This window comes from Engystomops pustulosus, chromosome 10 (genome assembly GCF_040894005.1).
Source record: "Engystomops pustulosus chromosome 10, aEngPut4.maternal, whole genome shotgun sequence".
Lineage (NCBI taxonomy): Eukaryota > Metazoa > Chordata > Amphibia > Anura > Leptodactylidae > Engystomops > Engystomops pustulosus.
In genome coordinates, this window is record NC_092420.1 from 7,517,019 (window position 1) to 7,535,837 (window position 18,819).

Consider the following 18,819-nt stretch of genomic DNA (forward strand, 5'->3'; position numbering starts at 1 on the left):
CAAAGTTGTACAAATTTAATATTTATATATATTCCCTTCAATTCAGATTCCTTTTTTTTCACCCTCCTGTAATTTTTTTTTTTTTTTAATTGGGTGGATTTTGGTGAATTAAGAAAGTATTAAAAAAGGGTTTAAATTGTTCTAATTCTTCTGTTTCTTGCATGACTTTTAGCAGAATTGCATTGACTGCACATCATATTGGGGGAGTTTTCAAAACTGGTGCAAAGCAATTGTGGGGCTGGATCGATACAGTTGGGTTTGGGTTGTGTATTGGCTATAAGTATCAGCCTCAACTGGACTCATCTGAATTGAATGTTGCCTGTAGTTCTGATTAGATTCTTGTCAATATATGGACTGAACCCAGAGCAGCAGAAGGTTATTTCCCTCTGATTATAGAAATACTTGGCCTATATGTAAATGAAGGAGTCGGCCACAATAGCTTGAGGAGAGGTGAATGGCCACTTTACACCAACTCCCCTTTTAAAGGAATTTGCAAGGAATAACTATATAGTGGTCTATCCTTGGCTCAGGCTGATAATGGTTAATCCAGGGAAACTCTTGTGGGCATATCCAGGTTTTGAAAAACATCCGTGTTTTATCCCACAAAAAGTGTCAAATCTATCTACAGGTTGTGTTTGGTATTGCTACTCCGTCACATTTGTATATCAAAGCAACTTTTCCCATAGGGAATCATATAAACGAAGAGGATCGGTTCCATAATTACAGAATAACTTTATATTACAAGCAGAATTTGTGCTCGTAATCCAAATTGTTTGTATATCAAAGCAAGTTTACCCATAGGAAATCATTGAAATGCAGACACACATGCATTCCACATCCCAAAAACATTTAGTCACGTGTAGTACAACATTTTCCCCTCTTTATTTATTTTTTAAGTCTTCAATATTGTATTATACAATTTTGTGAGAGGGCGGTTCAATACAGGAGGGGGGGGGGGGGGCGGGGGCCGAGCGCTCACATGCTGCTTGTGTTATGAAATTTTGCTTGCAATCAAAGTGTACGAAACATTACAAGCTCTTAATTCAAGGTTTCTCCGTAGCGTTCACCACCGTTTATTTGCATTAGACATGATGTTTTAGAGCGGAACCGTTATTTTGTTTGATTTTTTTTGTATTGGGGGGGGGGGAGATGTTGTGAACAGTTTTCTAATCTACATTAGTGTCTTACTTTGTAAAGAAACAAGTGCCCCCTCAGGTACTGCTATATAAATCCATTTACAGGATGGAAGATTGGTCTCCTCTCTTCTCCTGTTTACACAGCTGTGGGGGTTAACTTTCCCTATTTTCATCCTGGCTGTAGTATGCTATGAGCACTATATTCAAACATCAAGTTAAAGGGGTTAATCCCCGCTGGCAGAGCTGATTCAAGACACACGGGGAGATTAGATGTGAGGTCCTGCAACCTCCATAGATGCACATTATAGTATATTAGAAAAATGTTCACTGCATCCCCCCCCCCCCCCCCCCCAATATTAAAAGTTCTAGACAAGAAGTCCTTTATGTAAATTCAAAGATTCTAGAAGAATCCACAGAGTCCATGATGCTAACTAAAAAAATACAAGGCTTCCTCCTTCTCCTTGTCTGCGTCAGGGTCTATCTCGATCTTGGGTTTCATTGCTGGTGGATCAGAACGGGTCATCAGCTTTCTTCCAGTCTGAAGGGAGAAAAATGGGAAATGGAACTTAGAAGATGTCAGGATCCAGTGTCCAGCACAAGCACGACCCGGATGAGGTGTAAATGTACTGTAAGGGGTACAGCGCACGTCCGCTCCACTCGTCTGGTCACAGTCTCTGATGTATTGTGAGTGACATGTGACATGCTCCCTGGACTTGTCCCCATGATACCGCTCCGGAATGTATAATGGGAAGTTACCGTCTTCTTGGGGTCGGCCTGTGCTCTCTCCAGTGCGCGCCGCAGCCTCTCCTCCTGGTGCAGCTTCTGCTGTTTAATTTTCTCATCTCTTAACCTGAGGAACAAGAAAAATTTGCAAATGAATCAAATCAAATTGAACTGAATAACCGAGCACCCGGACCTCTCCGCACCTCAGCCGCCGCTCCTTCTCCTTTGCTTTTTCAGCGATCTCCAGCCTTTCTTTAGGGATGGCTTCAATGTTGTCCAAGAGCTCCTCCACCTGCTGCTCCATCATGGTTAACATCTGCAAGGCGTTCAAGTTAGCCCGGTTTTCTTTTATACAGGCCTGGTACACTTCCCCCACTTTCTTTGTAAGAGAAGTCAACATCTTCTCCTGGAAAATCAAAAGATGTCTCCATCAGTTTCCTTATATATGCATTACTGTATTTTACTCCAGAGCTGCACTCCACATTCTGCCGGAGAGCACTCTGTACATATATTATCCTGTACTGATCCTGAGTTACATCCTGTATTATACTCCAGAGCTGCACTCACTATTCTGCTGCTGGTGCAGTCACTGTGTACATACATGACATTACTTATCCTGTACTGATCCTGAGTTACATCCTGTATTATACCCCAGAGCTGCACTCACTATTCTGCTGGGGTGCAGTCACTGTGTACATACATGACATTACTTATCCTGTATTATAATCCAGAGCTGCACTTACTATTCTGCTGCTGGTGCAGTCACTGTGTACATACATGACATTACTTATCCTGTACTGATCCTGAGTTACATCCTGTATTATACTCCAGAGCTGCACTCACTATTCTGCTGCTGGTGCAGTCACTGTGTACATACATGACATTACTTATCCTGTACTGATCCTGAGTTACATCCTGTATTATACTCCAGAGCTGCACTCACTATTCTGCTGCTGGTGCAGTCACTGTGTACATACATGACATTACTTATCCTGTACTGATCCTGAGTTACATCCTGTATTATACACCAGAGCTGCACTCACTATTCTGCTGCTGGTGCAGTCACTGTGTACATACATGACATTACTTATCCTGTACTGATCCTGAGTTACATCCTGTATTATACCCCAGAGCTGCACTCACTATTCTGCTGCTGGTGCAGTCACTGTGTACATACATGACATTACTTATCCTGTACTGATCCTGAGTTACATCCTGTATTATACTCCAGAGCTGCACTCACTATTCTGCTGCTGGTGCAGTCACTGTGTACATACATGACATTACTTATCCTGTACTGATCCTGAGTTACATCCTGTATTATACCCCAGAGCTGCACTCACTATTCTGCTGCTGGTGCAGTCACTGTGTACATACATGACATTACTTATCCTGTACTGATCCTGAGTTACATCCTGTATTATACCCCAGAGCTGCACTCACTATTCTGCTGCTGGTGCAGTCACTGTGTACATACATGACATTACTTATCCTGTACTGATCCTGAGTTACATCCTGTATTATACTCCAGAGCTGCACTCACTATTCTGCTGCTGGTGCAGTCACTGTGTACATACATGACATTACTTATCCTGTACTGATCCTGAGTTACATCCTGTATTATACCCCAGAGCTGCACCCACTATTCTGCTGCTGGTGCAGTCACTGTGTACATACATGACATTACTTATCCTGTACTGATCCTGAGTTACATCCTGTATTATACTCCAGAGCTGCACTCACTATTCTGCTGCTGGTGCAGTCACTGTGTACATACATGACATTACTTATCCTGTACTGATCCTGAGTTACATCCTGTATTATTCTCCAGAGCTGCACTCACTATTCTGCTCCTGGTGCAGTCACTGTGTACATACAGGACATTACTTATCCTGTACTGATCCTGAGTTACATCCTGTATTATACCCCAGAGCTGCACTCACTATTCTGCTGCTGGTGCAGTCACTGTGTACATACATGACATTACTTATCCTGTACTGATCCCGAGTTACATCCTGTATTATACTCCAGAGCTGCACTCACTATTCTGCACATGTGGACTTACCTGCTCTTCAAAACTGTACTGGCCAAAGGCAAACACACGACACTTCATTTCCAGATCTGCAGCTCTCTCCTCCTCCCGCGCTATGGCTGCCTGTAGATGGGTGATCTGGGCCTTCAGCTGTTGGGTCTCTGTTTCCCTGGAGATGGAAAAAGAAACCAGTTATAGAGAGTGACTGTGGATGGGTTTGTGTTCTGCTTTAGGTTGCACTCACATTCTCCTCTCGGTGGCGCTGATGCTGTGTCTCATCTCCTCCAGCGCCTCCTCCGTTTCCTGTGAGTTCTGGATCAGGGACAGGTTCCGCTCCTCCATTTCTGAGAAGATGTTCAGTAATTGTTGTGGATCCGTAAAGTAAAGCTCCGGCTCCTGGGAAAAGATCAGTCATCAGCATCAGCCGCTTAGCCACTCTCTACTCTGCTGTTTGCATGGCCTATAGGAGGAGGATAACTCCCATCATCCCATCGCAGGCAGTGCAGACATTACTTGATCATCCCACTGAACACCAGGGGCTGACATCAGCTTCCATTGTGGTGTGGGGTAGTGAGGGGGCTCATATCAGCATTCCTGGTGGGATAATCCCAGCATCCATAATTATGCTGACAATGAAGGAGTTAATAGCAGTATCCCTGGTGGTCTAGTGTAGAAAATAGACTGTTACTTGTGCAACCAGGGAAACTGGTATCAACCTAACTGCTACCCCAGAACAGAATGTACCCTAGGCCACCAGGAATTGTTAACCCCCTATGTCACCCTAAGCTACCAGGGGTGCTTAGGGTTGACCCCTTCACTACCCTTGGCGCTTCAGGGATGTGTTTTTTTTTTTTTTTTTACAAGTTGCTGTCATTAACCTTTTCACTACCCCAAACTGCTGTTTTTGGAAGAAAGCAGCCATGTTTTTCATCTTTAAAAGAAATCTATCAACAATCCATCCTGATAAACCAGTGACACTTATAGATCCAGACACCCTGACTGTGCTAATCTTCTTATATTTGTTATCCATGGCCTCCTTCCTTCTAAGATCAACTATTAAAATTATGCTAATAAGGCTGAGGGGCTCTGGTGGTGTTAACAGAGCACCTACATGCTGTAGCTTCACAGGCTGTTACACTGTCACCCCCTCCCTCTATGAGGGGTGGCAGTATAACAACCTGTGAAGCTACAGCACAGAATGACTCTGGTAACAGCCCCAGAATCCTTCAGGCCCATTAGGCAGGAGGCCATGGATAACAAATATATGAAGGTTACCACAGTCCCGGTGCCTGGACCTATAAGTAATGTCCCTGGTTTATTATGATGGAATATTTCCTTTAAGCCGCCCCTTCCCTCTCATTGTCCTTATAGGCAGGTGACCTTGTGACAGGGGGATGCGCGGTCCAAAACTTCTCTCACCTCTTCACTGTCGGAGGACACCAAGTTTTCGGAGACGTTCTCGTCCTCCTGTAGCGTTGTGCTGCTCCTGTGGAGACAATAGATGGGTCACTGCAGAGAAAGGCAGACGCCCCTTTAAGGTCCTCCATACACACGAGACGTCACGATGTCCTTACACTTTCTTGGAGGCTACGGTCTTGAGGCTGGACCTGGATGGCTGGCGGATGTCCCGGGTGGAGTCGCGGCTGGCCAGTGGTCCGGACGATCGAGATTCTGGTTCTGGATGAGGAGGAGGAAACAAATTATACCGGAGAAGACCCGGGATACAATGTATCGAGCTCAGTGGCCCCGCCCCCTGGACACTTACTCTTCCCTGACACCGGGGATGCAGAGACCTTGTGAGACACGGAGCCGCTCTTCTCCTTCTCCCTGCTGATGGGCGGCAGATGTGACCGGCTCTCCCGATCCTTCGCCCTCTTCTTCAGGATCTCCTCCTGCCACTCCTTAGGAGACAATCGGAAGAGAAACTCCTTGTACATGAGATACTCCCGAAGAATCTCCTCCGACTTCGCAATGTCACTGAGGACGATAGAAAACGACAGGACGGGGTTAAAGCCTCTGGAATGGACTACAAAAACATGGCTGCTTTCTTCTGGAAACAGCGCCACTCGTGTCCTCAGGTCATGCCTGGTATTGCAGCTGAACCATATTCACTTTGATGAGGTCCAATACCAGACACAACCAGAAGACGGGTGTGGCGCTGTGGAGAACGCCGCCATGTATCTCCATGTCAGGTGATCGACATCTGGCGTCAGGAGTTTCCATTACCTTTTAATGTTCATCATTTGTCCAGTCAGACTCTTGATCTCTGCCGCGCGCTCCAGCTTCAGCTTCGTCTCCTTGTCGGCCCTAAGTTTAAATCAGAGGCTGAGTAATTTGATTCAGTTATATCCAGCAGAAGCCATTTCTATTCAATGGGCACAGAGCACAGCAGTGTGAGGACACGCCCCCAGTGCACTTGGAGAAGCTCCAATCCTGGAATATTAATCCATATGTCACAGTCCTGCTGCTACTAACAACATACACAAAGATCTGATTACACATCTCTCCAAGGATAATACCCAACAATGGCTACAGAGAGCACAGAGCACAGCAGTGTGAACACACACTAAGGCTACAATCCTGGAATGTAAATCCATATATCACAGTCCTGCTGCTCCTAACATTTACAAAGGTCTGATTACACATCTCTTCAGGGATAACACCCAACAATGGCTGCAAACAGTGTGAGTGCACTCCTCCAGTGCACTTTGAGAAGCTACAATCCTGGAATATACAGACATGTCACAATCCTGCTGCTCCTAACAACATTTACAAACGTCTGATTTTACATCTCTTCAGGGATAATGCCCAATAATAGCTACAGAGAGCACAGAGCACAGCAGTGTGTGGACACGCCCCTAGTGCACTTGGTGAGGCTACAATCTTGGAATATAAATCCATATGTCACAGTCCTGCTGCTCCTCACAACATTTACAAACATCTGATTATACATCTCTTCAGGGATAATACCCAACAATGGCTACAGAGAGCACAGAGCTCAGCAGTGTGAGTACACGCCTCCACTGCACTTGGAGAAGCTACAATCCTGGAATATAAAGCCATATGTCACAGTCCTGCTGCTCCTAACAACATTTACAAACGTCTGATTATACATCTCTCCAAGGATAATACCCAACAATGGCTGCAAAGAGCACAGCAGTGTGAGGACACGCCCCCAGTGCACTTGGTGAAGCTACAATCCTGGAATATAAATCCATATATCACAGTCCTGCTGCTACTAACAACATACACAAAGATCTGATTACACCTAGGGACAATACATAACACTGGCGACACAGAGCACAGCAGGGTGAGGACAGGTCCTTACTGTTTCATGGCCTCTACAGAATTCCTGTCATTCTCCTTCAGGAACTCATCAAATCTGATGGCGTCCTGCTCCAGGAACTGCTCGGCCTTCTCCAGCTTCAGCTCCTCGGCGGCGGCCATGCTCTCCAGCTTCTGGATCTCGTCTCTCTTCACCTGGAGGCCGTACTGGCGAACAGAACCAACAACGGATCAATCTATAACCGGACTCTCTAAGTAGTCAGATGCCCAGATGACGGAGGGGTGACAGGATCTCAGGGTACAGCGCCACCACAGGTGAGACGAAGCATTACACGGCACCCGCTGATCACTGCTGCGGCTGTACTGTCTGCAGTCCAGTGACCTCCCCATCCAGGAATACACACAATAACCCCAGTCACTGCCGCCCCCGACTTACCTCCAGCCGGAACATCTCTCTCTTCTTGTTGATGTAGTCGTTCAGACTCTCCCTCTGGATGTTCCTGTCTGGACGAGAAGATAGATGGATCGATTTATATCCTCACACTGCTGTGCTCTGCGCCCTCAGCACTAAAGTGTCCCATATCCAAAGAGAAATCAAAAATGCATGTATAAGCCCCTACATGTGTAATTAGTGGGGGTGGGGGTGGGATCGGATCACATGATCCCAGAAAGACTGGGGGACAATGTCACCCTGTAGTAAGGAAACGCCCTATTATCACCCCGGGGTCACCTCTCGTCACTGCAAGTTTCCATGAAGGGTTTTCTTGTAGGGCCAAAGCCTTGTCCCTGTCCCCAGCGGCCTCCTCCATCTCCTCCTCCTCAATCTCTCTCCTCAGCCGCCCCATCTCCGCAGTCATCCGCGTGTTATACGTCGTCTTCTGGTGAACCCGCAGCTGCTTATTCTTCTCCTTCTCCTACAAAAATAACGCACACAGTGATGTCACAGTATAATACACACAGTGATGTCACAGTACAGAGATAATACACACAGTGATGTCACAGTACAGGGGTACTACACACAGTGATGTCACAGTACAGGAATAATACACACAGTGATGTCACAGTACAGAGATAATACACACAGTGATGTCACAGTACAGGGATAATACACACAGTGATGTCACAGTACAGAGATAATACACACAGTGATGTCACAGTACAGGGATAATACACACAGTGATGTCACAGTACAGAGATAATACACACAGTGATGTCACAGTACAGGGGTACTACACACAGTGATGTCACAGTACAGGAATAATACACACAGTGATGTCACAGTACAGAGATAATACACACAGTGATGTCACAGTACAGGGATAATACACACAGTGATGTCACAGTACAGAGATAATACACACAGTGATGTCACAGTACAGGGATGATACACACAGTGATGTCACAGTACAGGGATAATACACACAGTGATGTCACAGTACAGGGATAATACACACAGTGATGTCACAGTACAGAGATAATACACACAGCGATGTCACAGTACAGGGATTATACACACAGCGATGTCACAGTACAGAGATAATACACACAGTGATGTCACAGTACAGGGGTAATACACACAGTGATGTCACAGTACAGGGATTATACACACAGCGATGTCACAGTACAGAGATAATACACAGTGATGTCACAGTACAGAGATAATACACACAGTGATGTCACAGTACAGGGGTAATACACACAGTGATGTCACAGTACAGGGATTATACACACAGCGATGTCACAGTACAGAGATAATACACAGTGATGTCACAGTACAGAGATAATACACACAGTGATGTCACAGTACAGGGGTAATACACACAGTGATGTCACAGTACAGGGATAATACACACAGTGATGTCACAGTACAGGGATAATACACACAGTGATGTCACAGTACAGAGATAATACACACAGTGATGTCACAGTACAGGGATAATACACACAGTGATGTCACAGTACAGGGATAATACACACAGTGATGTCACAGTACAGGGATAATACACACAGTGATGTCACAGTACAGGGATAATACACACAGTGATGTCACAGTACAGAGATAATACACACAGCGATGTCACAGTACAGGGATTATACACACAGCGATGTCACAGTACAGAGATAATACACACAGTGATGTCACAGTACAGGGGTAATACACACAGTGATGTCACAGTACAGGGATTATACACACAGCGATGTCACAGTACAGAGATAATACACAGTGATGTCACAGTACAGAGATAATACACACAGTGATGTCACAGTACAGGGGTAATACACACAGTGATGTCACAGTACAGGGATTATACACACAGCGATGTCACAGTACAGAGATAATACACAGTGATGTCACAGTACAGAGATAATACATACAGTGATGTCACAGCACAGGGGATAATACACACAGCGATGTCACAGTACAGGGGATAATACACGCAGTGATGTCACAGTACAGGGATAATACACACAGTGATGTCACAGTACAGGGATAATACACACAGTGATGTCACAGTACAGAGATAATACACACAGTGATGTCACAATACAGGGATAATACACACAGCGATGTCACAGTACAGGGATAATACACACAGTGATGTCACAATACAGGGATAATACACACAGTGATGTCACAATACAGGGATAATACACACAGTGATGTCACAGTACAGGGATTATACACACAGCGATGTCACAGTACAGGGATAATACACACAGTGATGTCACAGTACAGGGATAATACACACAGTGATGTCACAGTACAGGAGTAATACACACAGTGATGTCACAGTACAGGGATAATACACACAGCGATGTCACAGTACAGGGATAATACACACAGTGATGTCACAGTACAGGGATAATACACACAGTGATGTCACAGCACAGAGATAATACACACAGTGATGTCACAGTACAGAGATAATACACACAGTGATGTCACAGTACAGGGATAATACACACAGTGATGTCACAGTACAGGGATAATACACACAGTGATGTCACAGTACAGGGGGATAATACACACAGTGATGTCACAGTACAGGGATAATACACACAGTGATGTCACAGTACAGGGATAATACACACAGCGATGTCACAGTACAGGGATAATACACACAGTGATGTCACAGTACAGGGATAATACACACAGTGATGTCACAGTACAGGGGATAATACACACAGTGATGTCACAGTACAGGGATAACACACACAGTGATGCCACAGTACAGGGATAATACACACAGTGCTGTCACAGTACAGGGATAATACACACAGCGATGTCAAAGTACAGGGATAATACACACAGTGATGTCACAGTACAGAGATAATACACACAGTGATGTCACAGTACAGAGATAATACACACAGTGATGTCACAGTACAGGGATAATACACACAGTGATGTCACAGTACAGGGATAATACACACAGTGATGTCACAGCACAGAGATAATACACACAGTGATGTCACAGTGCAGGGATAATACACACAGCGATGTCACAGTACAGGGATAATACACACAGCGATGTCACAGTACAGGGGATAATACACGCAGTGATGTCACAGTACAGGGGATAATACACGCAGCGATGTCACAGTACAGGGATAATACACACAGCGATGTCACAGTACAGGGATAATACACACAGCGATGTCACAGTACAGAGATAATACACACAGTGATGTCACAGTACAGGGATAATACACACAGTGATGTCACAGTACAGGGATAATACACACAGTGATGTCACAGTACAGGGATAATACACACAGCGATGTCACAGTACAGGGATAATACACACAGTGATGTCACAGTACAGGGATAATACACACAGTGATGTCACAGTACAGGGATAATACACAGTGATGTCACAGTACAGGGATAACACACAGTGATGTCACAGCACAGGGATAATACACACAGCGATGTCACAGTACAGGGATAATACACACAGCGATGTCACAGTACAGGGATAATACACACAGTGATGTCACAGTACAGAGATAATACACACAGTGATGTCACAGTACAGGGATAATACACACAGTGATGTCACAGTACAGGGATAACACACACAGTGATGCCACAGTACAGGGATAATACACACAGTGATGTCACAGTACAGGGATAATACACACAGTGATGTCACAGTACAGGGATAATACACACAGCGATGTCACAGTACAGGGATAATACACACAGTGATGTCACAGTACAGGGATAATACACACAGCGATGTCACAGTACAGGGATAATACACACAGTGATGTCACAGTACAGGGATAATACACACAGCGATGTCACAGTACAGGGATAATACACAGTGATATCACAGTACAGGGATAATACACACAGCGATGTCACAGTACAGGGATAATACACAGTGATATCACAGTACAGGGATAATACACACAGCGATGTCACAGTACAGGGATAATACACAGTGATGTCACAGTACAGGGATAATACACACAGTGATGTCACAGTACAGAGATAATACACACAGCGATGTCACAGTACAGGGGTAATACACACAGTGATGTCACAGTACAGGGATAATACACACAGCGATGTCACAGTACAGAGATAATACACACAGTGATGTCACAGTACATGGATAATACACACAGTGATGTCACAGTACAGGGATAATACACACAGTGATGTCACAGTACAGGGATAATACACACAGTGATGTCACAGTACAGGGATAATACACACAGCGATGTCACAGTACAGAGATAATACACACAGTGATGTCACAGTACAGAGATAATACACAGTGATGTCACAGTACAGAGATAATACACACAGCGATGTCACAGTACAGGGATAATACACAGTGATGTCTTTTACCATTTGTTTTTTCTCCCTCTCCTGATCTCGGATCTGGAAGAAGTCCACATCCGGGGAGATCTTAAAGGGGTTGGCGTCTTTCCTTTTCTTCTTCTTCTCCCCCTGGGCTGTGGAGACATCGGTATGATGTGGAGGTTGGGGGTTATACTCCTTCCCACCTCCCCTCTATCCCACGTTACCTGAAACCAGAGACTTGGTGTCGCTCCAGGACTTGGCAGAGCTCAGGATGGACCTCGGGGCAGAGCGATGGGATGTGGTTCGGACCCCTCCTGCAGACAAGACCCCACATGTAAGAGGCATACTACTACTCCCATCATCCCCCCTCCCTGGTGTGACGCTCTGTGTGACATCACTACTTACTGGATCCGGCGCCGGTTGCTGTGCTTTCTCGTGACACAATGGACCGGTCCAGGGTCATGGAAGACATGTTCATCCAGGAGGACGGAGCTGGCGGAATAACGGGATTCTAAGCTGTGGGAGAGAGAGAAGCTGAAATACAACAGTACAGGAGAAGCAGCGGTGTAATATACAGGTATATACACTCACCGGCCACTTTATTAGGCACACCTGTCCAACTGCTCGTTAACACTTAATTTCTAATCAGCCAATCACATGGTGGCACTCAGTGCATTTAGGCATGTAGACATGGTCAAGACAATCTCCTGCAGTTCTCCCGAGCATCAGTATGGGGAAGAAAGGTGATTTGTGGCCTGTGAACGTGGCATGGTTGTTGGTGCCAGAAGGGCTGGTCTGAGTATTTCAGAAACTGCTGATCTACTGGGATTTTCACGCACAACCATCTCTAGGGTTTACAGAGAAACATCCAGTGAGCGGCAGTTCTGTGGGCGGAAATGCCTTGTTGATGTCAGAGGAGAATGGGCAGACTGGTTCGAGCTGATAGAAAGGCAACAGTGACTCAAATCGCCACCCGTTACAACCAAGGTAGGCAGAAGAGCATCTCTGAACGCACAGTACGTCCAACTCTGAGGCAGATGGGCTACAGCAGCAGAAGACCACACCGGGAGCCACTCCTTTCAGCTAAGAACAGGAAACTGAGGCTACAATTTGCACAAGCTCATCGAAATTGGACAGTAGAAGATTGGAAAAACGTTGCCTGGTCTGATGAGTCTCGATTTCTGCTGCGACATTCGGATGGTAGGGTCAGAATTTGGTACAACAACATGAAAGCGCGGATCCATCCTGCCTTGTATCAGCGGCTCAGGCTGGTGGTGCTGGTGTCATGGATCCATCCTGCCTTGTATCAGCGGGTCAGGCTGGTGGTGGTGGTGTCATGGATCCATCCTGCCTTGTATCAGCGGCTCAGGCTGGTGGTGGTGGTGTCATGGATCCATCCTGCCTTGTATCAGCGGCTCAGGCTGGTGCTGGTGTCATGGATCCATCCTGCCTTGTATCAGCGGCTCAGGCTGGTGGTGGTGGTGTCATGGATCCATCCTGCCTTGTATCAGTGGGTCAGGCTGGTGGTGGTGGTGTCATGGATCCATCCTGCCTTGTATCAGCGGCTCAGGCTGGTGGTGGTGTCATGGATCCATCCTGCCTTGTATCAGCGGTTCAGGCTGGTGGTGGTGGTGTCATGGATCCATCCTGCCTTGTATCAGCGGCTCAGGCTGGTGGTGGTGGTGTCATGGATCCATCCTGCCTTGTATCAGCGGCTCAGGCTGGTGGTGGTGGTGTCATGGATCCATCCTGCCTTGTATCAGCGGCTCAGGCTGGTGGTGGTGGTGTCATGGATCCATCCTGCCTTGTATCAGCGGCTCAGGCTGGTGGTGGTGGTGTCATGGATCCATCCTGCCTTGTATCAGCGGCTCAGGCTGGTGGTGGTGGTGTCATGGATCCATCCTGCCTTGTATCAGCGGCTCAGGCTGGTGGTGGTGGTGTCATGGATCCATCCTGCCTTGTATCAGCGGTTCAGGCTGGTGGTGGTGGTGTCATGGATCCATCCTGCCTTGTATCAGCGGCTCAGGCTGGTGGTGGTGGTGTCATGGATCCATCCTGCCTTGTATCAGCGGGTCAGGCTGGTGGTGCTGGTGTCATGGATCCATCCTGCCTTGTATCAGCGGCTCAGGCAGGTGGTGGTGGTGTCATGGATCCATCCTGCCTTGTATCAGCGGGTCAGGCTGGTGGTGGTGGGGTCATGGATCCATCCTGCCTTGTATCAGCGGCTCAGGCTGGTGGTGGTGGTGTCATGGATCCATCCTGCCTTGTATCAGCGGCTCAGGCTGGTGGTGGTGGTGTCATGGATCCATCCTGCCTTGTATCAGCGGCTCAGGCTGGTGCTGGTGTCATGGATCCATCCTGCCTTGTATCAGCGGCTCAGGCTGGTGGTGGTGGTGTCATGGATCCATCCTGCCTTGTATCAGCGGGTCAGGCTGGTGCTGGTGGTGTCATGGATCCATCCTGCCTTGTATCAGCGGGTCAGGCTGGTGGTGGTGGTGTCATGGATCCATCCTGCCTTGTATCAGCGGTTCAGGCTGGTGGTGGTGGTGTCATGGATCCATCCTGCCTTGTATCAGCGGGTCAGGCTGGTGGTGGTGGTGTCATGGATCCATCCTGCCTTGTATCAGCGGGTCAGGCTGGTGGTGGTGGTGTCATGTATCCATCCTGCCTTGTATCAGCGGTTCAGGCTGGTGGTGGTGGTGTCATGGATCCATCCTGCCTTGTATCAGCGGGTCAGGCTGGTGGTGGTGGTGTCATGGATCCATCCTGCCTTGTATCAGCGGCTCAGGCTGGTGGTGGTGGTGTCATGGATCCATCCTGCCTTGTATCAGCGGGTCAGGCTGGTGGTGCTGGTGTCATGGATCCATCCTGCCTTGTATCAGCGGCTCAGGCAGGTGGTGGTGGTGTCATGGATCCATCCTGCCTTGTATCAGCGGGTCAGGCTGGTGGTGGTGGGGTCATGGATCCATCCTGCCTTGTATCAGCGGCTCAGGCTGGTGGTGGTGGTGTCATGGATCCATCCTGCCTTGTATCAGCGGCTCAGGCTGGTGGTGGTGGTGTCATGGATCCATCCTGCCTTGTATCAGCGGCTCAGGCTGGTGCTGGTGTCATGGATCCATCCTGCCTTGTATCAGCGGCTCAGGCTGGTGGTGGTGGTGTCATGGATCCATCCTGCCTTGTATCAGCGGGTCAGGCTGGTGCTGGTGGTGTCATGGATCCATCCTGCCTTGTATCAGCGGGTCAGGCTGGTGGTGGTGGTGTCATGGATCCATCCTGCCTTGTATCAGCGGTTCAGGCTGGTGGTGGTGGTGTCATGGATCCATCCTGCCTTGTATCAGCGGGTCAGGCTGGTGGTGGTGGTGTCATGGATCCATCCTGCCTTGTATCAGCGGCTCAGGCTGGTGGTGGTGGTGTCATGGATCCATCCTGCCTTGTATCAGCGGCTCAGGCTGGTGGTGGTGGTGTCATGGATCCATCCTGCCTTGTATCAGCGGGTCAGGCTGGTGGTGGTGTCATGGATCCATCCTGCCTTGTATCAGCGGGTCAGGCTGGTGGTGGTGGTGTCATGTATCCATCCTGCCTTGTATCAGCGGTTCAGGCTGGTGGTGGTGGTGTCATGGATCCATCCTGCCTTGTATCAGCGGGTCAGGCTGGTGGTGGTGGTGTCATGGATCCATCCTGCCTTGTATCAGCGGCTCAGGCTGGTGGTGGTGGTGTCATGGATCCATCCTGCCTTGTATAAACGGTTCAGGCTGGTGGTGGTGGTGTCATGGATCCATCCTGCCTTGTATCAGCGGGTCAGGCTGGTGGTGGTGGTGTCATGGATCCATCCTGCCTTGTATCAGCGGGTCAGGCTGGTGGTGGTGGTGTCATGGATCCATCCTGCCTTGTATCAGCGGCTCAGGCTGGTGGTGGTGGTGTCATGGATCCATCCTGCCTTGTATCAGTGGGTCAGGCTGGTGGTGGTGGTGTCATGGATCCATCCTGCCTTGTATCAGCGGGTCAGGCTGGTGGTGGTGGTGTCATGGATCCATCCTGCCTTGTATCAGCGGGTCAGGCTGGTGGTGGTGGTGTCATGGATCCATCCTGCCTTGTATCAGCGGCTCAGGCTGGTGGTGGTGGTGTCATGGATCCATCCTGCCTTGTATCAGCGGGTCAGGCTGGTGGTGGTGGTGTCATGGATCCATCCTGCCTTGTATCAGCGGGTCAGGCTGGTGCTGGTGTCATGGATCCATCCTGCCTTGTATCAGCGGGTCAGGCTGGTGGTGGTGGTGTCATGGATCCATCCTGCCTTGTATCAGCGGCTCAGGCTGGTGGTGGTGGTGTCATGGTGTCTTTGGGCCCCTTGGTACAACGCCACAGCCTACCTGAGTATTGTTGCTGACCATGTCCATCCCTTTATGAGCACAATGTACCCTGTAACATCTGATGGCTACTTTCAGCAGGATAATGCGCCATGTCATAAAGCTGGAATCATCTCAGACTGGTTTCTTGAACATGACAATGAGGTCACTGGACACAAATGGCTCCACAGTCACCAGATCTCAATCCAATAGAGCATCTTTGGGATGTGGTGGAACGGAGATTCGCATCATGGATGTGCAGCCGACAAATCTGCGGCAACTGTGTGATGCCATCATGTCAATATGGAGCAAAATCTCTGAGGAGCTTCCAGAACCTTGTTGTATCTATGCCACGAAGAATTGAGGCAGTTCTGAAGGCAAAAGGGGGTCCAACCCGTTACTAGCATGGTGTACCTAATAAAGTGGCCGGTGAGTGTATGTACAGCCTCAGTACAGGAGAAGCAGCAGTGTTATATACAGGTACATATATATATATATATACAGCCGCAGCACCCTCCGCTCTCCATGCATGTGGCGCACCCTCGGGCACCCAAGATTTTTTCTGATGCACTCAGTTTTTCTCAGTTTATCGGCCGTGCGTCACCCGTGACATTACGCCTGCAGCTTTCGGTGCTGTGTGGCGGCGACACTTCATACACGTCCGCACGTGTCACTGTATCTGTGTCTCCGGCTCTGTACATTTAGTGTAACAAGACCCTGATGTCAGGATGATTTGGGGTCCCTGCACTGTCACCCCCTTATCTATGGATAAAAGCCGCATCTTGCACCTTTAAAAGGATTCAGTTTTCGTTACAGTGTATCAGTCTGCAGCAGCTGTTCCTCAGGATCCCTGCAGGGTTACAGCTCCAGGCATCCTGGGACTTGTAGTTCACCTCGTCCATCACTATCATCCTGCACACCTCCCCGGTATCATGAGAAATACAAAGTCTCCGAGCACTTACCTCCTGCACCGCAGCCGCACGGTGTGTACAGTGTGCGAGCTCCATGGTAACCGGGCCTGCACCAAAACAAAGCCTTCCCTGCACTACCACCAGCGGCCAGCAGAGGGAGCAGTGTAGTTATAGGGATCATCCAGCAGAGGGAGCCGTGTAGTTATAAGGATCATCCAGCAGAGGGAGCCGTGTAGTTATAAGTAACATCCAGCAGAGGGAGCCATGTAGTTATAAGTAACATCCAGCAGAGGGAGCAGTGTAGTTATAAGGATCATCCAGCAGAGGGAGTCGTGTAGTTATAGGGATCATCCAGCAGAGGGAGCAGTGTAGTTATAGGGATCATCCAGCAGAGGGAGCCGTGTAGTTATAAGTAACATCCAGCAGAGGGAGTCGTGTAGTTATAAGGATCATCCAGCAGGGGGAGCAGTGTAGTTATAAGGATCATCCAGCAGGGGGGAGCAGTGTAGTTATAAGTAACATCCAGCAGAGGGAGCAGTGTAGTTATAAGAATCATCCAGCAGAGGGAGCCGTGTAGTTATAAGTAACATCCAGCAGAGGGAGCAGTGTAGTTATAAGTAACATCCAGCAGAGGGAGCAGTGTAGTTATAAGTAACATCCAGCAGAGGGAGCAGTGTAGTTATAAGTAACATCCAGCAGAGGGAGCAGTGTTGTTATAAGGATCATCCAGCAGAGGGAGCCGTGTAGTTATAAGTAACATCCAGCAGAGAAGCCGTGTAGTTATAAGGATTATCCAGCAGAGGGAGCCATGTAGTTATAAGGATCATCCAGCAGAGGGAGCCGTGTAGTTATAAGGATCATCCAGCAGAGGGAGCAGTGTAGTTATAAGGATTATCCAGCAGAGGAAGCAGTGTAGTTATAAGGATCATCCAGCAGAGGGAGCCGTGTAGTTATAAGTAACATCCAGCAGAGGGAGCAGTGTAGTTATAAGTAACATCCAGCAGAGGGAGCAGTGTAGTTATAAGTAACATCCAGCAGAGGGAGCAGTGTTGTTATAAGGATCATCCAGCAGAGGGAGCAGTGTAGTTATAAGTAACATCCAGCAGAGAGAGCAGTGTAGTTATAAGTAACATCCAGCAGAGGGAGCAGTGTTGTTATAAGGATCATCCAGCAGAGGGAGCCGTGTAGTTATAAGTAACATCCAGCAGAGAAGCCGTGTAGTTATAAGGATTATCCAGCAGAGGGAGCCATGTAGTTATAAGGATCATCCAGCAGAGGGAGCCGTGTAGTTATAAGGATCATCCAGCAGAGGGAGCAGTGTAGTTATAGGGATCATCCAGCAGAGGAGCCGTGTAGTTATAAGTAACATCCAGCAGAGGGAGCAGTGTAGTTATAAGTAACATCCAGCAGAGGGAGCAGTGTAGTTATAAGTAACATCCAGCAGAGGGAGCCGTGTAGTTACAAGGATCATCCAGCAGAGGGAGCAGTGTAGTTATAAGTAACATCCAGCAGAGGGAGCAGTGTAGTTATAAGTAACATCCAGCAGAGGGAGCAGTGTAGTTATAAGGAT

General features: G+C 47.9%; 1 protein-coding gene across 2 annotated transcripts; it reads right to left on the reverse strand.

Moving 5' to 3' along the window:
* Positions 1-1,137: 1,137 nt before the first annotated feature.
* CFAP100 (cilia and flagella associated protein 100) lies at positions 1,138-17,403 on the reverse strand. Of its 2 annotated transcripts, none has more exons than XM_072128796.1 (16): positions 17,301-17,403; positions 12,401-12,511; positions 12,220-12,309; positions 12,041-12,147; positions 7,907-8,090; positions 7,613-7,680; positions 7,220-7,383; positions 6,118-6,198; positions 5,657-5,868; positions 5,466-5,568; positions 5,311-5,377; positions 4,136-4,287; positions 3,925-4,060; positions 2,063-2,265; positions 1,893-1,986; positions 1,138-1,674 (listed from the first exon to the last, which is right to left on the reverse strand). In XM_072128796.1, the coding sequence occupies exons 2-16, from the start codon at positions 12,471-12,473 to the stop codon at positions 1,564-1,566; spliced, it is 1,845 nt and encodes a 614-aa protein (XP_071984897.1). In that variant the 5' UTR covers positions 12,474-12,511; positions 17,301-17,403; the 3' UTR covers positions 1,138-1,563. The 2 variants fall into 2 exon arrangements, with proteins under 2 accessions (XP_071984897.1, XP_071984898.1); XM_072128797.1 differs by lacking the exon at positions 17,301-17,403 and adding an exon at positions 17,127-17,258.
* Between the last annotated feature and the right edge of the window lie 1,416 nt (positions 17,404-18,819).

What these genes read in the sequence shown, in the direction of transcription:
- CFAP100 (XM_072128796.1), bottom strand. Translation starts at nt 12,473, where the DNA reads ATGAACATGTCTTCCATGACCCTGGACCGGTCCATTGTGTCACGAGAA. An exon ending in TGTCCTCCGACAGTGAAGAG is followed by an intron (nt 4,288 to 5,310) that starts GTGAGAGAAGTT and finishes ATCTTTTCCCAG; the next exon opens with GAGCCGGAGCTTTACTTTAC. An exon ending in GAGAAGGAGCGGCGGCTGAG is followed by an intron (nt 1,987 to 2,062) that starts GTGCGGAGAGGT and finishes CTTGTTCCTCAG; the next exon opens with GTTAAGAGATGAGAAAATTA.